The sequence below is a fragment of the Gorilla gorilla genome, chromosome 1 (assembly GCF_029281585.2).
Source record: "Gorilla gorilla gorilla isolate KB3781 chromosome 1, NHGRI_mGorGor1-v2.1_pri, whole genome shotgun sequence".
In the NCBI taxonomy this organism is placed as follows: domain Eukaryota; kingdom Metazoa; phylum Chordata; class Mammalia; order Primates; family Hominidae; genus Gorilla; species Gorilla gorilla.
The window spans coordinates 23,915,871-23,937,078 of NC_073224.2; the positions used below are offsets into that span (position 1 = coordinate 23,915,871).

The 21,208-nt window shown below is 39.7% G+C and overlaps 1 protein-coding gene across 9 annotated transcripts in view; it reads right to left on the reverse strand.

Annotated features, from left to right (window-relative positions):
* ARID4B (AT-rich interaction domain 4B) overlaps positions 1-21,208 on the reverse strand; it is a 164,773-nt gene that overhangs the window by 16,571 nt on the left and 126,994 nt on the right. For 8 of the 9 annotated variants that reach the window (XR_010134397.1, XM_055372630.2, XM_063707944.1 and 5 more), the window contains 3 exons: positions 16,589-16,673; positions 14,551-14,749; positions 1,847-3,058 (listed from right to left, as the gene is read on the reverse strand). Coding sequence is in view for 8 of the 9 variants with exons in the window: in XM_055372630.2 (XP_055228605.1) it covers positions 1,847-3,058; positions 14,551-14,749; positions 16,589-16,673 (1,496 nt within the window). In the remaining variant the exon portion in view is untranslated. Of the gene's footprint in view, positions 1-1,332; positions 1,447-1,846; positions 3,059-14,550; positions 14,750-16,588; positions 16,674-21,208 lie in introns of all 9 variants that reach the window. The other variant, XM_055372650.2, reaches the window with a different exon arrangement.

Genomic DNA, 21,208 nt, shown 5'->3' on the forward strand with positions numbered 1-21,208 from the left:
TTTGTAAGATATTACGAACACGGTAAGGATACAACCTCTTAAAAACTACAACAATAGGCTAGGCACGGTGGCTCATGCCTGTAATCCTAGCACTTTGGGAGGCCAAGGCAGGCAGATCATGAGGTCAGGAGATAGAGACCACCCTGGCTAACATGGCGAAACGCCATCTCTACTAAAAATACAAAAAATTAGCTGGGCATGGTGGCACACGCCTGTAGTCCCAGCTACTCAGCAGGCTGAGGCAGGGGAATCACTTGAACCCAGGAGACGGAGGTTGCAGTGAGCCCAGATCACACCACTGCACTCCAGCCTGGGCGACAGAGCGAGACTCCATCTCAAAAAAAAACCCCCAAGAAAACCTATAACAATAAAACCTGGTTTTTTCTTTCTTTTCTTATTTTTTCTTTTTTTTTTTTTTTTTGAGACAGGGTCTTGTTTTATCACCCAGCCTGGAGTGCAGTGGCGTGATCTTGGCTCACTGCAGCCTTTCCGGGATCAAGTGATTCTCCCCCATCAGCCCCCAAGGTAGCTGGGACTACAGGCATGCGCCACCACAGCTGGCTGACGTTTGTATTTTTGGTAGAGATGGGGTTTTGCCATGTTGTCCAGGCTGGTCTTGAACTCCTGGACTCAAGCGATCCACCGCCTTGACCTCCCAGACCTCCCAAATTGCTGGGATTACAGGTGTGAGTGACCACACCTGGCCAGTAAAATCTTATTGTTGAAAGCCTAATATTCTGAAATAAAGGATTCTTTCATTTTGAAGATTAGTCATGCCTGGATAGTTCAGTTGCATGAGATAGTATGGCACAGATAAAATCATAGTAGTTATACTTGTAAATGTGAAAAAAAGCAAAGAACATTTCAATTTAATTGCAAGTATTTTTTTAATTTATTTTAAAACAGAAATGTTTTAAGTCAAGATTCCTGAGAAAACATAGAATTAACTAATTTGATCTAGACCATATCTCTTTAAGCTTTGCTGAAAACCTAAAGCTAGCATTCTAAAATCTTTTATGGTATATAAAAAACATACTCCAGTGCTCTGTCTTTACGATGGAAAAGTGTGTTCCAAAGCCAGGTGTCAGCCTAGAGTATACTGATTTAAAGATACCTCAATGAAGTGGTTTATAAGAAAAATGATGACAGAAGTATGGCTATGGCACCATTGAAAGGCACTAATACTTTGGGAAGGTACCGATTTGAATTTCCACTTTTAACAATTTCACGGAAAATCAAAAAAGTATTACTGTAGGTTATTAACGTACACATTGGTCCTTCAATTTGGAAGCTATGCATCTAAGAAAGCATCAAATTCCTTTACAAACTCACACAAGTTAGTCAGGCTTGAAAATCAGTTTGACACGGTTGTCTGAGGAAAGCAGTGCCTGGACAGTTGGTTGCTCCAAACCCCTACATACAGTATTTGGTTAAGGGTGGAGGGGTCTGTCAATAAATCAAAATGTTCGTGAGAAACTGCACATTACAATTGCAAAAACAATGTTACAGAAATAGATTTAAGCTGCTCATGCCATATAGTCAACCACTGCATATAATGAATTCTCAAACAGGTTTGGATTTGGGCCTGGGTGCAATTTCTAGCATGTGTTCTGGTCCACAATAAAATGTCATGGATGGCTCAAGCAAAGCACATTAAAGCCTTCTCAAGCTTTTAAATGCATTCCACTATTCATTTTCAAATTACCTTTAAAATTTCCATTTTTACCATGTTCACACAAATATGACACTTAATCGCCTCACGTTATGACAAGAGATACTGTGAAATCATTGAAACTTTAAGAGGGGAAACCCTAAAATAAGTCAACATACACATTTTCCTTCTCACCTTTTTCAGGATGTTCTGGTTCTGGCTGATTACTACTGCTTGAGCTCACACTGGCATCAAAACCTGCTGGCGAGCTATTCCCTTCAGACTGGAGGTCTTGGAGCTCCCCAGCAACACTATCCACCTCAATTGTGCTATCAGTTTCACTCTTGATACTTCGAACCTCTTCTTGGTTTGGAGCCAGTGGTTCTGATACTGTTACAGAAGACTGCTGCCGGCTGCCTTCTGTTACAGTGACTGATGAAGGCGATTCAGGTGTAGTAGGAGGGGTATTTAGCACTGAATTACTGCCACTACTTGGAAATTCTGCTTTTCTGTCATTGACCTCTACTGTTTTTTCTTCAATGGGTTTACTATCGACATTGACTGGAGGTGGTTTTTCTAGTTCTACACTGGGTGAACAACTCTCCTCTTCAGCCACAGTCTGCAGTGACTCCTCTGCCACCCCCTCCTCTGGGGCAGGATGCGGTGGGGAAGCTGCAGCCTCAGTATCAGAGTCTGAAAAAAGCTCTTTCAGCGTTTTTTTAGGCCACTGTCCCTGAATACTTGACCAGACATCTTTTCGATCTTTGGCCCTGCTGTTTTGAAGTCTTTCATCAGAGTTATTTAAAAGTTTAATCCTTTTTTCTGCCACTTCTGAAAATCCTGAATAGAAACCAGTTGTCCGTAGAGATTTTCTTTTTTCCTCCAAACCATTGTATTTCTTAGTTGGTGTCATCTTTGCTTTTGATTTTTCTTCTTCATCTTCATCTGAAGAGCTGTTGCTACTGTTTTCCATGCAAAGTGATTCTTTGTTCTTGGCCTTCTCTTCCTTTTTGCCAGGTGATCCAGTTTTTAGACACTCTTCTGTATTGCAATACCTTCTTTTACCACGTTTTATTTGTGGTTTTGAAGATTTATCTGTTGTGTCCTTCTTGACATCCTTTCTCTTTTTTGTGACTTCATCTTCTTCATAATCAGTATCTTCAGATAATACTTCTATATCTTTCCTTAATCTTTCTGGAGATTTTGACACTGGTTTGGATATTACCAAATCTGCATGAACTTTGTTTTCTTCTAGCAAAGATGAACTGTTCTGTTCCTCCTTTGAAATAAGATCATTTCTGTTGTTGGTCAAATGATCAATCTTAGATTCCTCTTTGCCATTATTATCCATGTCTTGAGCACCTCTCTCATCTTCCTGCTCACTGTCTTCAGCAGAACTTTCAGAAGCTAGAAAATAACAGAAAAAAAAATGATTGAGTATGATAAGAACACTAGCAATGTCTTCTATGTGCCAGGGACTGTATATATTAGGTCCTGTGTATACAGCCACCCGAGGTTGCTGGCTTTTATCTCTATGTTACATGCAAAGAAACTGGGTTTCAAAGAGGCCTTAAGAGGCTCTTCCAATGATGGAAATGTTCTATTACGATCACGGTGATGGTTGTTAACACTGTATACTTTTGTCAAAACCCATCACATTTTAAACATAAAAGTCACCACTTTTATGTAAACTGTACCTTAATAAAGCTGAAATAAAAAAGAAAAAAGTTTCTCCAAGTTTATATAAGTATAATATTTTTATCATAATATATCTGAGAAAATAGTGGAGTCAGGATATAATCCCAGATTGTGCTACCTCCAAGTTAATATTCTTCTTCTTCTTCTTTTTTTTTTTGAGTCTCACTTTGTCGTCCAAGCTAAAAGTGTAAGTGGCGCGATGTCGGCTCACTGCAAGCTCTGCTTCCCGGGTTCACGCCATTCTCCTGCCTCAGCCTCCTGAGCAGCTGGGACTACAGGCGCCCGCCACCACGCCCGGCTAATTTTTTGTATTTTTAGTAGAGACGGGGTTTCACTGTGTTAGCCAGGATGGTCTTGATCTCCTGACCTCGTGACCCGCCCTCCTCGGCCTCCCAAAGTGCTGGGATTACAGGCATGAGCCACCACGCCTGGCCCCAAGTTTATACTCTTATGAAACTATAGTCTTCGTTTTTCTTTTCATCAGAGACGGTCTCACTCTCTCATCCAAGCTGGAGTGCAGTGGCACAATCACAGTGCACTTCAGCCTCAAACTCCTAGGCTCAAGAGATCCTCCCACCTCAGATTCCTGAGTAGCTGGGATCACAGGAGCAAGCTACTGCACCTGGCCTCTCATTTTTCTTTCCTTTGTTTTGTTTTGTTTTATTTTCCTTCCCTCCCAGCCTCCCTTCCTTTCTCTTTCTTTTCTTTCTCTTTCTTTATTTCTCTCTCTCTCTCTCTATTTTTTTTTCTGAGACAGGGTCTTACTCTGTTCTCCAGGCACTATCATGGCTCACTGCAGCCTCAACCTCCTGGGCTCAAATGATCCTCCCACCTCAGCCACCCAAGTAGCTGGGACTACAGGTGTGCCACATCCAGCGAATTTTTGTATTTTTTGTAGAGACAGGGTCTCGTCATGTTGCCAAGGCTGGTCTTGAACTCCTGAGCTCTAGCAACCTGCCTACCTCAGCCTTCCAAAGTGCTAAGATTAAAGGCATGAGCCACCACACCTGGCCAGCTTCATTTTTCAATGTAATAATGAATATCCAATAATTTTGTAATCAATGATTTCCATGATGTTTTAAAGAACAGATATAATTAATTTTAGTTACTGATAACTTATGTAAAATTAATTATGGAACTTACTGCTTCAGTGTGTTCATTCTGGTAAATCATTTTATTGTTATTTGAAGATAACATTTCCTGAGAACTTACTACATGCTGGTTACTTTTGATACACTTTGAACAGACCATCTCATTCAATCCTCAGAACAACGCTACGAGATACATGTTGTTATCAGCCCCACTTTATAGTTCAAGAGACTAGGGTTTTAAATAAATAAGAAAAACAAACAAACAAAAAGCAACACAACAAAACAAAGCAAAAAAAAGGGACTGGGGTTTAGAGGTTAATCTACCCCCCAAAGTAGTTAAATCTAAGTCATTTAACTCCAGAACTTACAACCTTAACTATAGCTCTCTACTGAGAAATCCATGCATGTTCTTTAGCTAAATTCATTAAATGTAAAACATAACTGACATAACTAAGATTATTAAACCATTTCACCTTTACAATGTGTGTCTGCATGGCCACATTTTTTAAATTATCAAAACAATACATATACATCATTAAAAACAAATCTAGACTCATAATGAAAAACCAAAAAGAGGATAAAAATCTCTTTTTCCACCTCCAAAGTGTTAACATCTGATAGTTATAGTCATCTCTTACTATTCATAATATACTATTTGTTTTATTTATTTTTGTGTGTGTGTGACGGAATCTCACTCTGTCACCCAGGCTGGAGTACAGTGGTGTGATCTCAGTTCACTGCAACCTCCTCTTCCTGGGTTCAAGCAATTCTCCTGCCTCGGCCTCCCAAGCAGCTGGGACTACAGGCACATGCCACCATGCCCAGCTAATTTTTGTATTTTTAGTAGAGATGAAGTTTCATCATTTTAGACAGGCTGATCTCGAACTCTTGACCCCAAGTGATCTGCTCATCTCAGCCTCCCAAAGCACTGGGATTATAGGCATGAGCCAACGTCCCTGGCCTGCTGACTTATTTATAAAGTTTATCCTCTATAAGCAATGGGGATTCTTACTTATCAACACCCATATCTCCCCTCTACCATCCTTTCTATATATAGTTATCTTTCATTTTTACAATATAGTATTTATAACATATGTAAATGTGGTTCCCTGCAGAAATAAGTAGTACATTTGATAAACTTCCTTTCTTATACAGCATTTTATTTTTCCAAGAGTTTCCAACTACTTTTCTGCATGTTATATCTTCCTTTGTATCTCTTTTACATTATTTTATTTCATTAAATTAAGCATTGTATCCAATTTCCCCTTATTCATCCTATCTCTGCACCCTAGAGAGCTATTTTCTGCAGTAGCATCTGGGTGGTATCTCTCTGGGTCTGCTCTAACAGCTGTCATCCGGGCAATCCTCCTCGCTGCTTTCTCTTGAGCTAGGTCCACTGTTAACTGAATCTCACATCTTCTTCTTCCTTGGTTATCTCATCTGTACTAGAGCTCATCGAGTAGTTTCCTTAAAAAGGTACATGGGATATAAATATTCATCGTCCTTACTTATCTGAATACATCCTTACCCTCAAACTTCATTGATTCAGAGTTTCACGAGGTACAGAATTCTAGGTTAAAAATTGTTTCCTTCAGAGTTCTGAATCCTTCTGAATGTACTGCTTCTTTGCTTAAGGGGTTATAAGCCATAACTTTCCTTTGGTTTCTCATTCCTTTGTGGTGATTTTTTCATTCTTGATATTTTATAATTTCATAATGATGTACTACGGTATGACTCTATTAATTTATTAGGTACCTAGTGAGCAATTTCAATGTAAAGATTTGTGTCTGTCAGTTCTGGAATTTTTCTTTAGTTATTTGCTTTTTTTTTTTTTTTTTTTTTTTTTTTTAAGACTGAGTCTTGCTCTGTCATCAGGTTGGAGTGCAGCGGTGCAATCTCAGTTCACTGCAACCTCCACCTCCCAGGTTCAAGTGATTCCCCTGCCTCAGCCTCCTGAGTAGCTGGGACTACAGGTGCATGCCACCACACCCAGCTAATTTTTGTATTTTAGTAGAGACAGGGTTTCACCGTGTTGGCCAGGATGGTCTTGATTTCCTGACCTCGTGATCCGCCCACCTCAGCCTCCCAAAGTGCAGGGATTATAGGCGTAAGCCACCGCGCCTGGCCTCTCTCCTCTGTTTTCATAGTTCCCCCTTCCTAGATTAATACACTATGTAACCTATCTTTTCTCTAAAATTTCCATCACTGCTTTTTTAAACTTTCTGAAGATTTCCTCCATTTAAAATTCTTAATGCTCTACTGAATTTGCTTATTTATTATTTTTTTTTTTAAGAGACAGAGTCTCACTCTGTTGCCCAGGCTGGAGTGCGCTGGCAAGATCTCAGTTCACTGCAACCTCCACCTCCCGGGTTCAGGCAATTCTCCTGTCTCAGCCTCCCCAATAGCTGGGACTACAGGCACGCACCAAGCTAATTTTTGTATTTTTAGCAGAGATGGGGTTTCACCCTATTGGTCAGGCTGGTCTCAAACTCCTGACCTCAGGTGATCCACCTGCCTCAGCCTCCCAAAGTGCTGGGATTACAGGTGTGAGCCACTGTGCCCAGCTCTACTGAATTTTAATTTAGATTTTTTGTTTTTGTTTTTTTTGAGACAGGGTCTCTCTCTGTTGCCCAGACTGGAGTGCAGTGGTGCAGGTTCAATCAATTCTCATGCTTCTGCCTCCTGAGCAGCGGGGATTATAGGCACCAACCACCACGTTCGGCTAATTTTAGTATTTTTATTAGAGACACGGTTTCACCATGTTGGTTAGGCTGGTCTCGAACTCCCGACATCAAATGATCTGCCCACCTTGGCCTCCCAAAGTGGTGGGATTACAGGCATGGGCCACTGTGCCTGGCCTTTAGATTTTTATCTCCAAGTCTTTCTTGTTCTTTTCTTTTTCACTGCATCTTATTCTTTTCTTTTTCACTGCATCTTATTCTTTTTTTTTTTTTTGTAGACGGAGTTTCACTCCTGTTACCCAGGCTGGAGCGCAATGGCGTGATCTCAGCTCACCGCAACCTCTGCCTCGTGGGTTCAAGCGATTCTCCTTCCTCAGCCTCCCAAGCAGCTGGAACTACAGGCATGTGCCACCACGCCCGGCTAACTGTTTTCTATTTTCAGTAGAGACGAGGTTTCTCCCTGTTGGTCAGGCTGGTCTTGAACTCCCGACCTCAGGTGATCCGCCCACCTTGGCCTCCCAAAATGCTGGGATTACAGGTGTGAGCCACCGTGCCCAGCTTATTCTTGTTTTATAGATACTGTAGGTTCTCTGAGATTAACAAGAGATGATTAAGAATGCCCTATTAAAACTTGATTGACACTACTGTTAGTAGGATTTATTAACTGATAGGCTTTACGTGATTCATCCCGGATCTAGTTTACTCTAGGGGATTTCCACTGCCAGAATGTAGAAGATTATTCTCCAGAGACATTCAATTTCTCCACAGAACTCCAACTACCACTGTACCTCTAGTTTTATTCCCAACCCATCTCAGGACAAGAGGATAGAATCTTCGCTGTCTGTGTTCTCTACTCACAAGGGGCATCAAATTTTTATGTATACATATACATACACATATGCATTCATATGATGATCATTAATTAACTGGAAATATTTGAAATGTCTTCAATTTGATCTGTGGCCAAAGATAAAATAAAATTCACTGAAAAAAGAAAATATGAAGAGAATACTTAAAATGTTAAAAGTATGCAAATATGATACTCATTGTTGAACTGTCTAACAGGAAAAATATGGGAAAGGACCAAAATGTCTTTTTTTAGAAACTAATTAAATAAATTACGATATATCTATTCAGTAGATGTGGATGTGCTGATTTGGAAAGATTTATAAGTTATACCACTAAGTAGGGGGAAAAAAGAGTTTGTAATATGTTAATGATCCCATCTGTAAAAAGATTGCACACATGTAAGTGTCTATTACACATATAGAATAAATATGTGTGTGGGGGGGGGGTTTTGGGGCATTGTATATATGTTATATGTATGTGTGTGTGTATATATACTCATATGTCATATATGTGGTATATAAATGCAATTTCTGAAATAATATAAACCTATAAAAATGGGGGAAAATACGAGAGAAAAGCAACACAATTTGCAAGTCAGAAAGCAGATAAATGAATGACGGGCACCAAAGAAGGCTAAACCTCATACCAGCAGTGAGGAAAGCCAAAAACCAACTCAGTTTACCACAGAACCCTCAATAATTACTGACTGCCCTAGTGCCTATGAAAATAAAAAAGGGCAGCGGGGAGCCTCATACAAGGAGCACTGGGTGAAGACTAAAAATTACTTAGATGCCTAGATCCCCACCTCACTTCAGGTTGGAAGGTGACTGCCCTTCTAGAGCTTTATTCTCTGAAGACAGTAGGAGAGGGCTCCTAGCCTGGGAGATGCTAACAACTGTTGAAGGCACAGGTACAGATGCGATGCTGAAATTAGGGGGATTCATGAACATATCTAACCACTAAGAATCCTCCACCCCACTCTCTGTTCTTCAACTAGATCCTAGAACACTGGAAACCATTCTCTTACCACCCTCCAGTCAAGAGATTGGAACTCTTTTCTCTGGAAGCCAACTAGTCTAAGAGAAAAAGACCTAAAGACTTCATACTATGAATTCCCTAGGACATGGCCAACCAGATCACCCGATAGTGAAACTCAAGGTCAACAAGTGCCAACCATATGCTTGCAATTTCCAAATCAGTTTAGTCTTTCCTTCATAATCATAAGACAGCCAGGAAAAAAAATTCTTAATAGGGAAGAGCTCAAAACAACAAAACAGAAAAAAGCAAATTAGAGGTAACTGACCAGGCAAAAAAAAAAAACAAAAAAACCAAAAATTATAAAATCCTTTGAAAGATCAAAATCAGAAAGGTAAGGTATTGCATACATCTATAAGAACAGAGTGGTACAAAACACACAGAAAACAGAGCTCTTGAAAAATTAAACTAGTTTAATTTAAAAATATTCATTGAAAGGCTGGGCGCAGTGGCTCACGCCTATAATCCCAGCACTTTGGGAGGCTGAGGCAGGTGGATCACAAGGTCAGGAGTTCAAGACCAGCCTGGCCAAGATGGTGAAACCCCATCTCTCCTAAAAATACAAAAAATTAGCTGGGTGCGGTGGCAGGCGCCTGTAATACCAGCTACTCGGGAGGCTGAGGCAGGAGAATCACTTGAACTTGGAGGGCAGAGAGTGCAGTGAGCCGAGATCATGCCACTGCACTCCAGCCTAGGCAACAGAGACTCAGTCTCAAAAAAAAAATCATTGAAAACTTAAACATTACAGCAAAAAGTCAACAAAAGGATTAAAAGACAAAGCAGATAAAATTTCAAAGAAATAAAAAGACAAAAAAAATTAATAAAAAGCAAGAAATTAAAAGGTGAGCATATTAGAGTATATTACAGAAGGTATAATATCAAATAATTGCTGGCCAAAGAAAGATAACAGCCAAGTGCAGTGTCATGCACCTATACCCCAGCTACCCAACTACTTGGGAGGCTGAGGCAGGAGGACTGCTTGAGCCCAGAAGTGTGAGAACAGCCTGGGCTGAACACAGCGAAACACAGTCTCAATTAAAAAAAAAAAAAAAAAAAAAAAAAAATTGGCAGGGCCGGGACAGTAGCTCATGCCTGTAATCCTAGCACTTTGGGAGGCTGAGACAGGAAGATCGCTTGAGCTCAGAAGTTTGAGACCAGCCTGGGCAATATAGTAACACCTCATCTCAAAAATAATAACAATGAACAAAAATTAAAAAGGAGAGAACAGTAAAATGCAGGAGAGGAAATCATCAAGAAAATCATTCAAAAAAACTGCCTAGAACAGAAAGACAGAAGTTGCTAGAATGAAAGAGTCTAGCAAGTAGGCATCACAGGGGATGAAAATATATCTACACAAGGCTAAAGAAAGAGAACAGCCAAGTGTACTGTGGATATATCTGTTCTCTTCCTTTGGCCTTGTGTAGATATATTTCAGAGTTAAATTTTTGGATACGAAAAACAAAGATTCAAGATTCCTAGCAGGGCATGGTGGCTCATGCCAGTAATCCCAGCACTTTGGGAGGCTGAGGTGAGTGGATCACTTGAGGTCAGCAGTTCGAGACCAGCCTGGCCAAAATGGCAAAACCCCATCTCTACTAAAAATAGAAAAACTAGCCAGGTGTGGTGGCAGGCTGCAATCCCACCTACTCGGGAGGCTGAGGCAGGAGAAACACTTGAACCCAGGAGGCAGAGGCTGCAGTAAGCCAAAATTGTGCCACTGCACTCCAGCTTGGCCAACAGAGTGAGACTCCATCTCAAAAAAAGAAAAGAAAAAAAAAAGATTCCAGAGAGAGAAAAGCAAAAAATAAAGAATAAAACAAGTCACATACAAAGAATAAAACAAGTCACATACAAAGAATCAGGAATTGGAAGAGCTCTGGACTTCACAAAAGCAATACTGGACGCAAAAAAAAATTCAACACTGCCAATAAAATACTGAAGGAAAAACTTCCAATCCAGCCAAACTATGAATAGAATAAAGATATTTGCAAAAATAAATACAGATATTTAAATGCAGCCGATCTCTAAAAATTCCATCTCATGCACTTGTTCTTTAGAAGCTACTAGAAAATGTGCTCCACCAAAATGAAAGTATGGGGGTGGGGAGGAACCTGAGACGCCAAAAACAAAGAAATCCAAGAACTACATTAAAGGAGATCCCTAGAATGGGATCTCCCTAGGAAAACAGCTGTGCAACAGATATAGAGGGAAACCAGTCCAGACTACAGCAGTGTTATTTCCAAAGAAAGTCATACTGCAGACTATTATCATTAAGCTACCTACTGCCGCCTCTCTGTAGTCTTTGAATGCCTGAGTGACCCAGACTGGATTTTAAAATCTGTATTTATCTTGTTTCAACTATGTGTCAATGAAATTCCAGCTCTCCCTTCCATGTCTTATGTGCCACTACCTAGATCAGCTAATGACATCATTTTATCCAGCAGAAACATTCTGACCTACTTGTGAAAAATAGGGGTAAATCACCATAAGCCTAGAATGAGAATATATATAGAGTAGTCTGCTACTATGACTGAGCACACTCCCACATAACATCCACTGCAAATGTGTCAGATATTCTTTTTTTTTTAAGATGGAGTTTCGCTGTTGCTACCCAGGCTAGAGTGCAATGGTGTGATCTTTTTTTTTTTTTTTGAGATGGAGTCTCGCTCTGTCGCCCAGGCTGGAGTTCAGTGGCATGATCTCGGCTCACTGCAAGCTCTGCCTCCTGGGTTCATGCCATTCTCCTGCCTCAGCCTCCCGAGTAGCTGGGACTACAGGCACCCGCCCACCATGCCCGGCTAATTTTTTGTATTTTTAGTAGAGGCAGGGTTTCACTGTGTTAGCCAGGATGGTCTCGATCTCCTGACCTCGTGATCCACCCATCTCGGCCTCCCAAAGTGCTGGGATTACAGGTGTGAGCCACCACGCCCGGCCAATGGTGTGATCTTGACTCACTGCAACCTCTGCCTCCTGGGTTCAAGCGATTCTCCTGCCTCAGCCTCCCAAGTAGCTGGGATTACAGGCACCCACCACCACACCCGGCAAAGTTTTTGTATTTTTTTTTTTTTTTTTTTTTTTAGTCGAGACAGGGTTTCACCATGTTGGCCAGGCTGGTCTCAAACTCCTGACCTCAGGTAATCTGCCTGCCTTGGCCTCCAAAACTGCTGGGATTACAGGAGTGAGCTACTATGCCCAGCCAAATGTGTCAGATATTCTAACTGTAGTGGACCCCCAGGTTTATCAGAACTGGCTTATGACCTGTCCAACTGAATTCTCTAGAGGGGCTTTTGTAAACTCTCAGAGAAGCTAAATCTGAAATCAGAGTATGACTTAGAATCTCTATTCAGGTAACATTCTCAGAAAGCCTTCATCTGAGCCTTCTTATAAAACTAGGCTTATGCTTGTTACTCAGTTTTTAAAAAACTAAAAAACAGGCTGGGTGCAGTGGCTCATGCCTATAATCCTAACACTTTGGAAGGCTGAGGCAGATGGATTGGATTGCTTGAGTCCAGGAGTTTGAGACAAGCCTGGGCAACATGGTGAAACCCCATCTCTACAAAAACTACAAAAATTAGCCTGGCATGGTGGCACACACCTGTAGTTCCAGCTACTTAGGAGGCTGAGATGGAAAGGTCACTTGAGCCCAGGAGGTCACTTGAGTCGTGATAGCACCACTGCACTCCAGCCTGGGTGACAGAGTGAGACTCTGCCTCAAAAACAAAAACAAAACAAAAAAACACCCTAAAAAAATGAAGTAAAATAAAAATTACTTAGGAATATAAATATAGATAATTCAATTCTGAAGAAAAGTAAAGCAAGGATTACACAAAGTCCAGACTATAATTACTTCTGGGAGGAGACATACTACATGTTTTAAGTAAACAGTATTTGATTGCTACTGTGGAGACATACTAGTATCCATATTATTACTGTTCTTTAAACTATACATGTATTTTCCATGCACTATTCGCATGTAAGATACATGGGAAAATTTTTTAAAAATCAATTTAAAAATATTGCCCTAATTAGTATAGTGGTGAGTAAACAAAAATATAGTACAGCATTTGGTTTATAAAATGAGTTAATATAAACACACATCTACAATAAGAAACAAAAACTAGCTTCTATTACATTCAAAATAAGTAAAAATGAAACCTCTTTTAAGTTATGAGAAATGTTAAGATATTTTTATGGAGATCCATTCTTTTATCTCATAGATACGTCCCCTTCCCTGCCAGTCAGATTTAATAAATCTCAGCTCCAATCCTCATTGCTTTTATTACCTATACTTCATTTTGCCTTAAATACTAAGCAATAATCCCATCATAAAAGAGGTGATGTCAGGCCAGGCGCGGTGGCTCACGCCTGTAATCCCAGCACTTTGGGAGGCCGAGGTGGGCGGATCACAAGGTCAGGAGATCCACACACGGTGAAACCCCATCTGTACTAAAAATACAAAAAATTAGCCAGGCGCAGTGGCAGGCGCCTGTAGTCCCAGCTACTCGGGAAGCTGAGACAGGAGAACAGTGTGAACCCGGGAGGTGGAGCTTGCAGTGAGCTGAGATCGCGCCACTGCACTCCAGCCTGGGTGACAGAGCAAGACTCTGTCTCAAAAAAAAAAAAAAAAAAAAAAAAAAGAAGTCAGTCCAGGTGCAGTTGCTCCTGCCTGTAATCCTAGCACTCGGGAGGCTAAGACAGGCCAATTGCTTGAGCCTAGAAGCTTGAGATGAGCCTGGTCAACAGGGCAAAACCCCGTCTCTAGAAACAATATAAATATTAGCCGGGCATGGTGGCATGCGCCTGCAGCTCTAGCTCCTTGGGAGGCTGAGGTGTGAGGATCTTTAGAGTCTGGGAGGTTGAGGCTGAAGTGAGCTGAGATTGCACCACTGTACTCCAACCTAAGCTACAGAGTGAGACCCTGTCTCAAAGAAAGAGAGATCATAATAGTCATAATCAGGACAAACAAAGTTTGGTGTTCTTTACAACAACTTGTCAGTATACTTTTATGGTCTGATGTTGTATAACACAAACTATGCATTACATTGCAACAGAAAGGATGGCACAGAAAAGATTAAAAAACTAAAATAACAATGCTAAAAGTTGAATATTAAATGTTAACCAAAATTTTATGGTGCCCTTGGATCTACTAGTAATAAAAAATTTGAGGCCTCAATCAATGGCTGATTTTATTTCAAGTACAGGTTGAACATCCCAAATCCAAAATCTGAAAAGACTCCAAAATCACACACTTTTTGAGTGCTGACATGATTCTGAAAGGTAACGCTCACTGGAGCATTTCAGATTTAGAATTTTCGGATTTGGCTTGTGGAATGCAAATATTCCAAAATCAAAAAAAAATCTGAAATCCAAAACATTTCTGGTTCCAAGAATTTCAGTTAAGAGATATTCAACCTGTAATAAGAGAGCAAACAAAACTCTGGTAGAAAAAACAGTAGTTGGTAATGTCACTGAATTACCTTTATAGAACTTGACTCATAAATTAAAATCAAATACTTGCATGCAACAGACCGATTGTTATGTTTACCTTGAAGTCCATTAAGGATCGAAGTAATTTCTATGGACTTAATATGAGCAGTATCAGAGTTTTTGGCATCAGTGAGATCCAGTTTGGATACCATTTCAGGAGATGGATTTGTCTGAAATGGTGGTTTGGACAAGCGCCGAAGTTTACAGTTTTTTGGAGAGTATTTTTCATCTTTGTCTTTTTCTTTGTCTAATTTATTCTAGGTTAAGAAAAAAAGTATGTTGTAATTTATCATAAGGCATTTATCAGAAACAATGTTGATGTCCACTTTTAACTATTACAGAATATGTTGTTAAATATTTAACATAAAAAGAAAGAACGTAAGAAGCCCCTCAAAACAGCCAGATTTTTAAAGCTACTTAACAAAATACTACACAGGATGAGCAAAAGGTTTTGTATTTATACTTTAATAACGGGAATCAAATTAGCAATCAGATAGGTGATTAGGACTAGCAAACCTACAACTTGCTCTTCAGAATTAAAATCACAATATGTTTAAATTAAACACTAACTAAAAAAAGAGGCCAGGTGAGGTGGCTCACACCTGTAATCCCAGCAATTTGGGAGGCCGAGGCAGGTGGATCACCTGAGGTGAGGAGGTCAAGACCAGCCTGACCAACATGGAGAAACCCTGTCTCTACTAAAAATACAAAAGTAGCCGGGGTGGTGGCACATGCCTGTAATCCCAGCTACTTGGGAGGCTGAGGCAGGAGAATCGCTTGAACCTGGGAGATGGAGGTTGCAGTGAGCCAAGATCGCGCCATTGCACTCCAGCCTGGGCAACAAGAGTGAAACTCCGTCTCAAAAAAAAAAAGAAAGAAAGAAAGAAAAAAGAAAAAAAAAAGAAACGATTGCAACGTGGTCATTTTAAAATCTCATTATATGCGGGTTGGGAATGACAAAATTCCAGGTACTTTTGTAAAGTCAAGTCAGGGGCAACCTTCCTACCTCAGTGATATATTAATGTTTTGAGAAAAGATGAGAAATTTTCTCAAATTATTTGTTTACAAATAGATAAGCAGAGGCCAATATATTTCCTGGAAACTACTCTTAAAAATTTTGTTGATTTATAGGAAAAATAAGCTCTCTGAAGCATGAGTTAGCAGTAAGCACTATAAATTTTGAGTGAGAGTAATTCTCCTAAGGATGGTACATATCTAGTATCATTCCAGATGCAGAAAGATGCTAATCAAACATTTAGGAAAATTTAGTCTTAGAATGAATAATTCTATCATACATAAAAGTAACGTTAATTTTCCATATGAGCTCCTAAGTAAATCCTCATGGCATTTTCGTGGTTAATAGGATCCTGTGGGGCTGGGCATGGTGGCTCACACCTATAATCCCGGCATTTTGGGAGGCCAAGGCAGGCGGATCACCTGAGGTCACAAGTTCGGGACCAGCCTGGCCAACATGGTGAATGAAACCCCATCTCTACTAAAAATACAAAAATTAGCCAGGTGTGGTGGTGTGTGCCTGTAATCCCAGCTACTCGGGAGGCTGAGGCATGAGAATCGCTTGAACTGGGAAGTGGAGGTTGCAGTGAGCCGAGGTTGCACCACTGTACTCCACCCTGGGCAACAGAGCGAGACTGTCTCCAAAAAAAAAAAAAAAATCTTGTGAATATATTCTAAGCCACTGACTATACTCAGATAAAGAAGAAGAGAAAAAGGAGTTGCCAGATAGCCTTTTCTTCCTTGGAATGGTTTACAGCTACAATAATAACCTATGTCTCTCCAAGTCACACTGCCTTATGGCTCCTGGTTGGGAACTAGAGGGGAAGGAAATGGCAGAAATGGATAAATAAAATCTGGTTGAATGGCTTTATATAATGTTGGGACTGAAAAAGTCTCAAAGATCATCCAGTACTGTTTCTAAAATGCTTTCCCTAACCTGACAAAATTAATTACATACAAATCTAGCATTTGAAAAATGTGCTATTTCAATAAATTGTAACACTAACACATATTTGATTGCATCATTTGGAGGAAAACTTCTTTTTAAGAGCTAATAGTGTGTAGTAAAAACAAGCACTTACCTTTATTTTCTTCCGATGTTTTATCTTTGGCACATTTTTATCAGCAGGTCTTACTATTTTATCTGCTTTAATCCATTCATCGTATCTAAAATTAAAGGAAATTAATATAAATATGTACAATATATACCACAGAAATAACCTATGCCATATTAAAGAGAAACTCATATAGAATCTTGACATTTTAGAAGGGAAAGGACCTTGGAATTCATCTCAGCTTCCTGGTTTGAAGAGCAAGCTACCAAGGCACAAAGAGAGGGAGGTAATAACTTGCCCATGGACTTAAAGTTAGCTACTGGCCGAGCCAAGACTAGAGAGCATGATCTCATGATTCCTCAACTAGCACTGCTTACTCGGCTACAACAAAGAGAAACTGAATCTGTACAGTATTAAGATAAATCACAGTATTTTCTACATTTTGTTTTACTTTGTTTCGTTCTTAAGCAGTAGGTAGGCAATTTTTCTCTAGACACATCAGAGAGCTAAGGTAATAGCTTCAGTTTTAAATGGCATTGTGTAATAGAAAAGCACCGTATTACAGCCAGGCACAGTGGCTCACACCTGTAATCCCAGCACTTTTGGGAGACCAAGGTGGGCAGATCACGAAGTCAGGAGATCAAGACCATCATCGCTAACACAGTGAAACCCCATCTCTACTAAAAATACAAAAAATTAGCCAGACGTGGTGGTGGGCGCCTGTAGCCCCAGCTACTCAGGAGGCTGAGGCAGAAGAATCATGTGAACCCAGGAGCGGAGCTTGCAGTGAGCTGAGATTGCGCCACTGCACTCCAGCCTGGGCGACAGAGTGAGACTCTGTTTCACACACACACAAAAAAGAAAGAAATAAGAAAAGAAAAGCACCATATTGTAACGTATGGATAATGCAAAATCAACTAGAAAAAAAAATGCTTGCTCATAAAATACCAGAAAAACATTACTCTGCAAAGTTTTTCAGTATTCTGAAATGCTCCCTACATGTACAGACAGCTGAGTCAACAGCTGTGATGGCCTCTTGATTCAATGCTGATGGTCTTCACAATTTCATACGGTGCAAGTTACTATTAACTGCAATAAAACTATTTGTTTAAAGCAAAAAAAAAAGAATAACAGTTTATTCGTTCTTCATTCATTCAAGAATTATGACAGCTAGAAGAAGTAAACATTAAAAACTAATTGACATTCTCTTTTTGTGTTCAAAGTTATATACATTACTCACAGAAAACACAAAACTCTAGAACATGGACACCTGAAAACGAGCTTTTAAATTAAAATGTCCTCATTGTTAGAGGTATTAAAAGGAAGTAACAAAGTCCCCAAATCAAGAAGTAAATGACTTGAGTCATTACTTGACTAATAAATTATATTCTTACTCTAGCATAGGCCTGGAAAGTATCTGTAGCAAACTCCTGGGCAGTTACTCTGCTGGTACAAACTACTGGCTTGTAGCCAGTAAAAGCCAGAAAAGCTGAGGATTCATCCCCATGCAAGGGGTTCTGTTTATATGCTGGAAGATGCTGAGGGCCGTAATAAGAATAAGAGGGAATGGAATGAGCTTTAGGACAGACTTAACCTAATCCCTGCTTCCTAGTTATGTGGTCCTGATCAACTCATTCTCAATCTAAGGCTTAGTTTATTTCTGTATAAAATAAGACTACAATTTAAAAACAAAATAAAAAATAATGGTACATACCATATATGGGGTTTTTTTGTAGAAATATATGGTAAGTACCGGTGTAAGTACAAATATATGGTAAGTACTTTGAAAAGCTTTAAAGTAAGTATTCTTCTACTAAACACACTCCTTTTGGTACTTCTACCTGGCACTGTAGCATCTATCCATATATTTGCAGCAGTACTTTTACCTTTCCTATTAATATCAAAAATTGTATAATGCTTAGGAAAGCAATTTACTTCCTTCCAAAATTGGGGGCATGGTGGGAAATGAAAAGAAAACACCTCCATCCTCTGTAGATTTCAGTATGAACTCCTAGAAGTTGCTCTATTAAAAGAGTTACAGAAAGAAGAAGTCAAGATATCAACTTTGTTTTTAAAAGAAAACAAAACAAGCTTTCTAATTTTTTATGAGAGAAACTGAAGTCAGTTCATGATGGCTGCACATAACATTAATGTGAGCTAAACAAAATTATAATCATGTTTTACCTTTCTTAACCAAAGGCTATCTGTTCTGTAGCTAGTTTTATACCAGACATGTTTTACTATCAATAAAAAACCAACTCAATTCAACCTGGGTTTTATTATCAATTATATTTTGAAGTAGGGTAAAATAGTAGTTTTCAATTTAAGAATACATGCATGATATTGCACATTTGTATATTTTACATGCAACACCAAACACATCAAACAAGGAAAAACAGTTACTGCCTCATGGGTAAGGCCACTGTGATAAAGGAAGATTCCTTTATTACTCAGATATAATGTATGTTGTTTAAATTCTCTTAAGAACAAGGTGGCAAGAACATACACATAAATAATAAAATGATGGATGCTTGGTATGGTACAGGCTGGGGCCCACTGCCTAAGCTCTGTAAATCCTATATGGTAATCATGTTCTCTTCTACTCAATTATAAAAGAAGGATGGTACAAGAGGACTGGATGTCAGAAAAATGTTAAGTAGTTGAGTTTAGATGTCAAAAGTGTGTTGGAGCAGGCAGGACACACACACAAAAATAAATTCTTAAATTAGATGAAACAAACTACATATATAGTTGTAATTAACAGTATGGCCTTACTATTCTGGAAAATTTTTGTTTTAAAATTCTCATGGGGCCGGGCGCAGTGGCTAACGCCTGTAATCCCAGCACTTTGGAAGGCTGAGGTGGACAGATCACCTGAGGTCAGGAGTTCGAGACCAGCCTGGCCAATATGGTGAAACCCTGTCTCTACAAAAACACAAAAATTAGCCAGGCATGATGGCGCATGCCTGTAATCCTAGCTACTCGGGAGGCTGAGGCTGGAGAATCGCTTCAACCCGGGAGGCGGAGGTTGCAGTGAGCCAAGATCGCGCCATTGCACTCCAGCCTGGGTGACAGAACAAGACTCCATCTCAAAAAACAAAACAAAAAAAATTCTCATGGAATACTCTGTATGGTTTTAAGAAATTCCCTGAAAACTTACTATAGAGTAATAATGTAATCTAACAGCAAACATAATGTATAATATTACATTATATTTATAGATCTAACTTACAGATCTATAAATATTAGCTAATATTATGACTCTTCTGTTATTTGGCTTCTTTCTATTCTACTTTCTCAGTGCTTTTATTTGTTTAATTCAGGCCCTTGTTTTGACACTAAGTTTTTGCATTTTTTTTACCTTGCCAGTTATGCTCTTTGTATAAAATACAGTTACACAATATTGTTACTGTTATCAAAACTAATAACTTTTAGAACTAGAGCATATCTTAAAAATTTATCAGGGCCTTTATTTCACAAGTTAAGAAATTCCAACAATGAAAGTGAAAGACAGTGCTTGCCAAAAAGCACTCCTGTGGAGAATTAGAGAAGAGAAGGAAATGGACTGCCCGGGAAAAGATTCTAACACGAAAATAACGGTAGGTGGCATTCCAGGCCCTATTCAGAGTAAGCTTAGTGAAGAGTGAGAGACCAGTGGCGTGAAGAGGAAGAAAAGGTGAAAATAACATGTGAGAATTTTGGTTGAGGAAGCTTTTTCGAATTACAAATGTCCTTACCAAATACAAGCTGAGATCACTGACACAAACATATTGGCAGACAAGTATTTCAAAACCTAATGAGATGTTAAATAGCACTTTAGCTGTCTGATAGATCTTACAAGAAAAATAAAGAAGGTCAGAAGATTAAATAACTATAACTGATCATTGTTTTTAAAAATAAGAAATGTTCCTTCCGTATATGTAATTACCCATTACAATATTACCCAAGTGTTCCTTCTATTTTCTCTACAGGATATTTTCAAAGAATAGGGGGAAAAAAAAAACGCAAATTCATGTGGGGAGGCCGGGCACGGTGGCTCACACCTGTAATCCCAGAACTATGGGAGGCCCAGACAGGCAGATCACCCGAGGCCAGGAGTTCGAGACCAGCCTGGCCAACGTGGTGAAACTCCATCTCTAACAAAAAGATAAAAATTCGGCCGGGCGCAGTGGCTCATGCCTGTAATCCCAGCACTTTGGGAGGCCGAGGCAGAGGTGGGCAGATCATGAAGTCAGGAGTTCGAGACCAGCCTGGCCAACATGGTGAAACCATGTCTCTACTGAAAATACAAAAATCAGCCAGGCCGTGGTAGCGGGCGCCTGTAGTCCTAGCTACTTGGGATGCTGAGGCAGGAGAAGAGCTTGAACCCGAGAGGCGGAGGTTGCAGTGAGCCGATATCGCATGCCACGGTACCCTAGCCTGGGTGACAGAGCAAGACTCATCTCAAAAAAATAAAATTCATGTGGGGAAAAACTCTACATGAAAACCCCACATTTCCTACAGACATTAAAATTATATAAGAAAGAACGTCTTAGACTGGCATAATTACTGGTGCCAATTAATTTAAGAAAGCAATATTAGTGGGTCAAGATTTCTCATTCCTTACCAAAGAAGCACAGGCTTCAAAGAAGAATTTACTTCAGAACT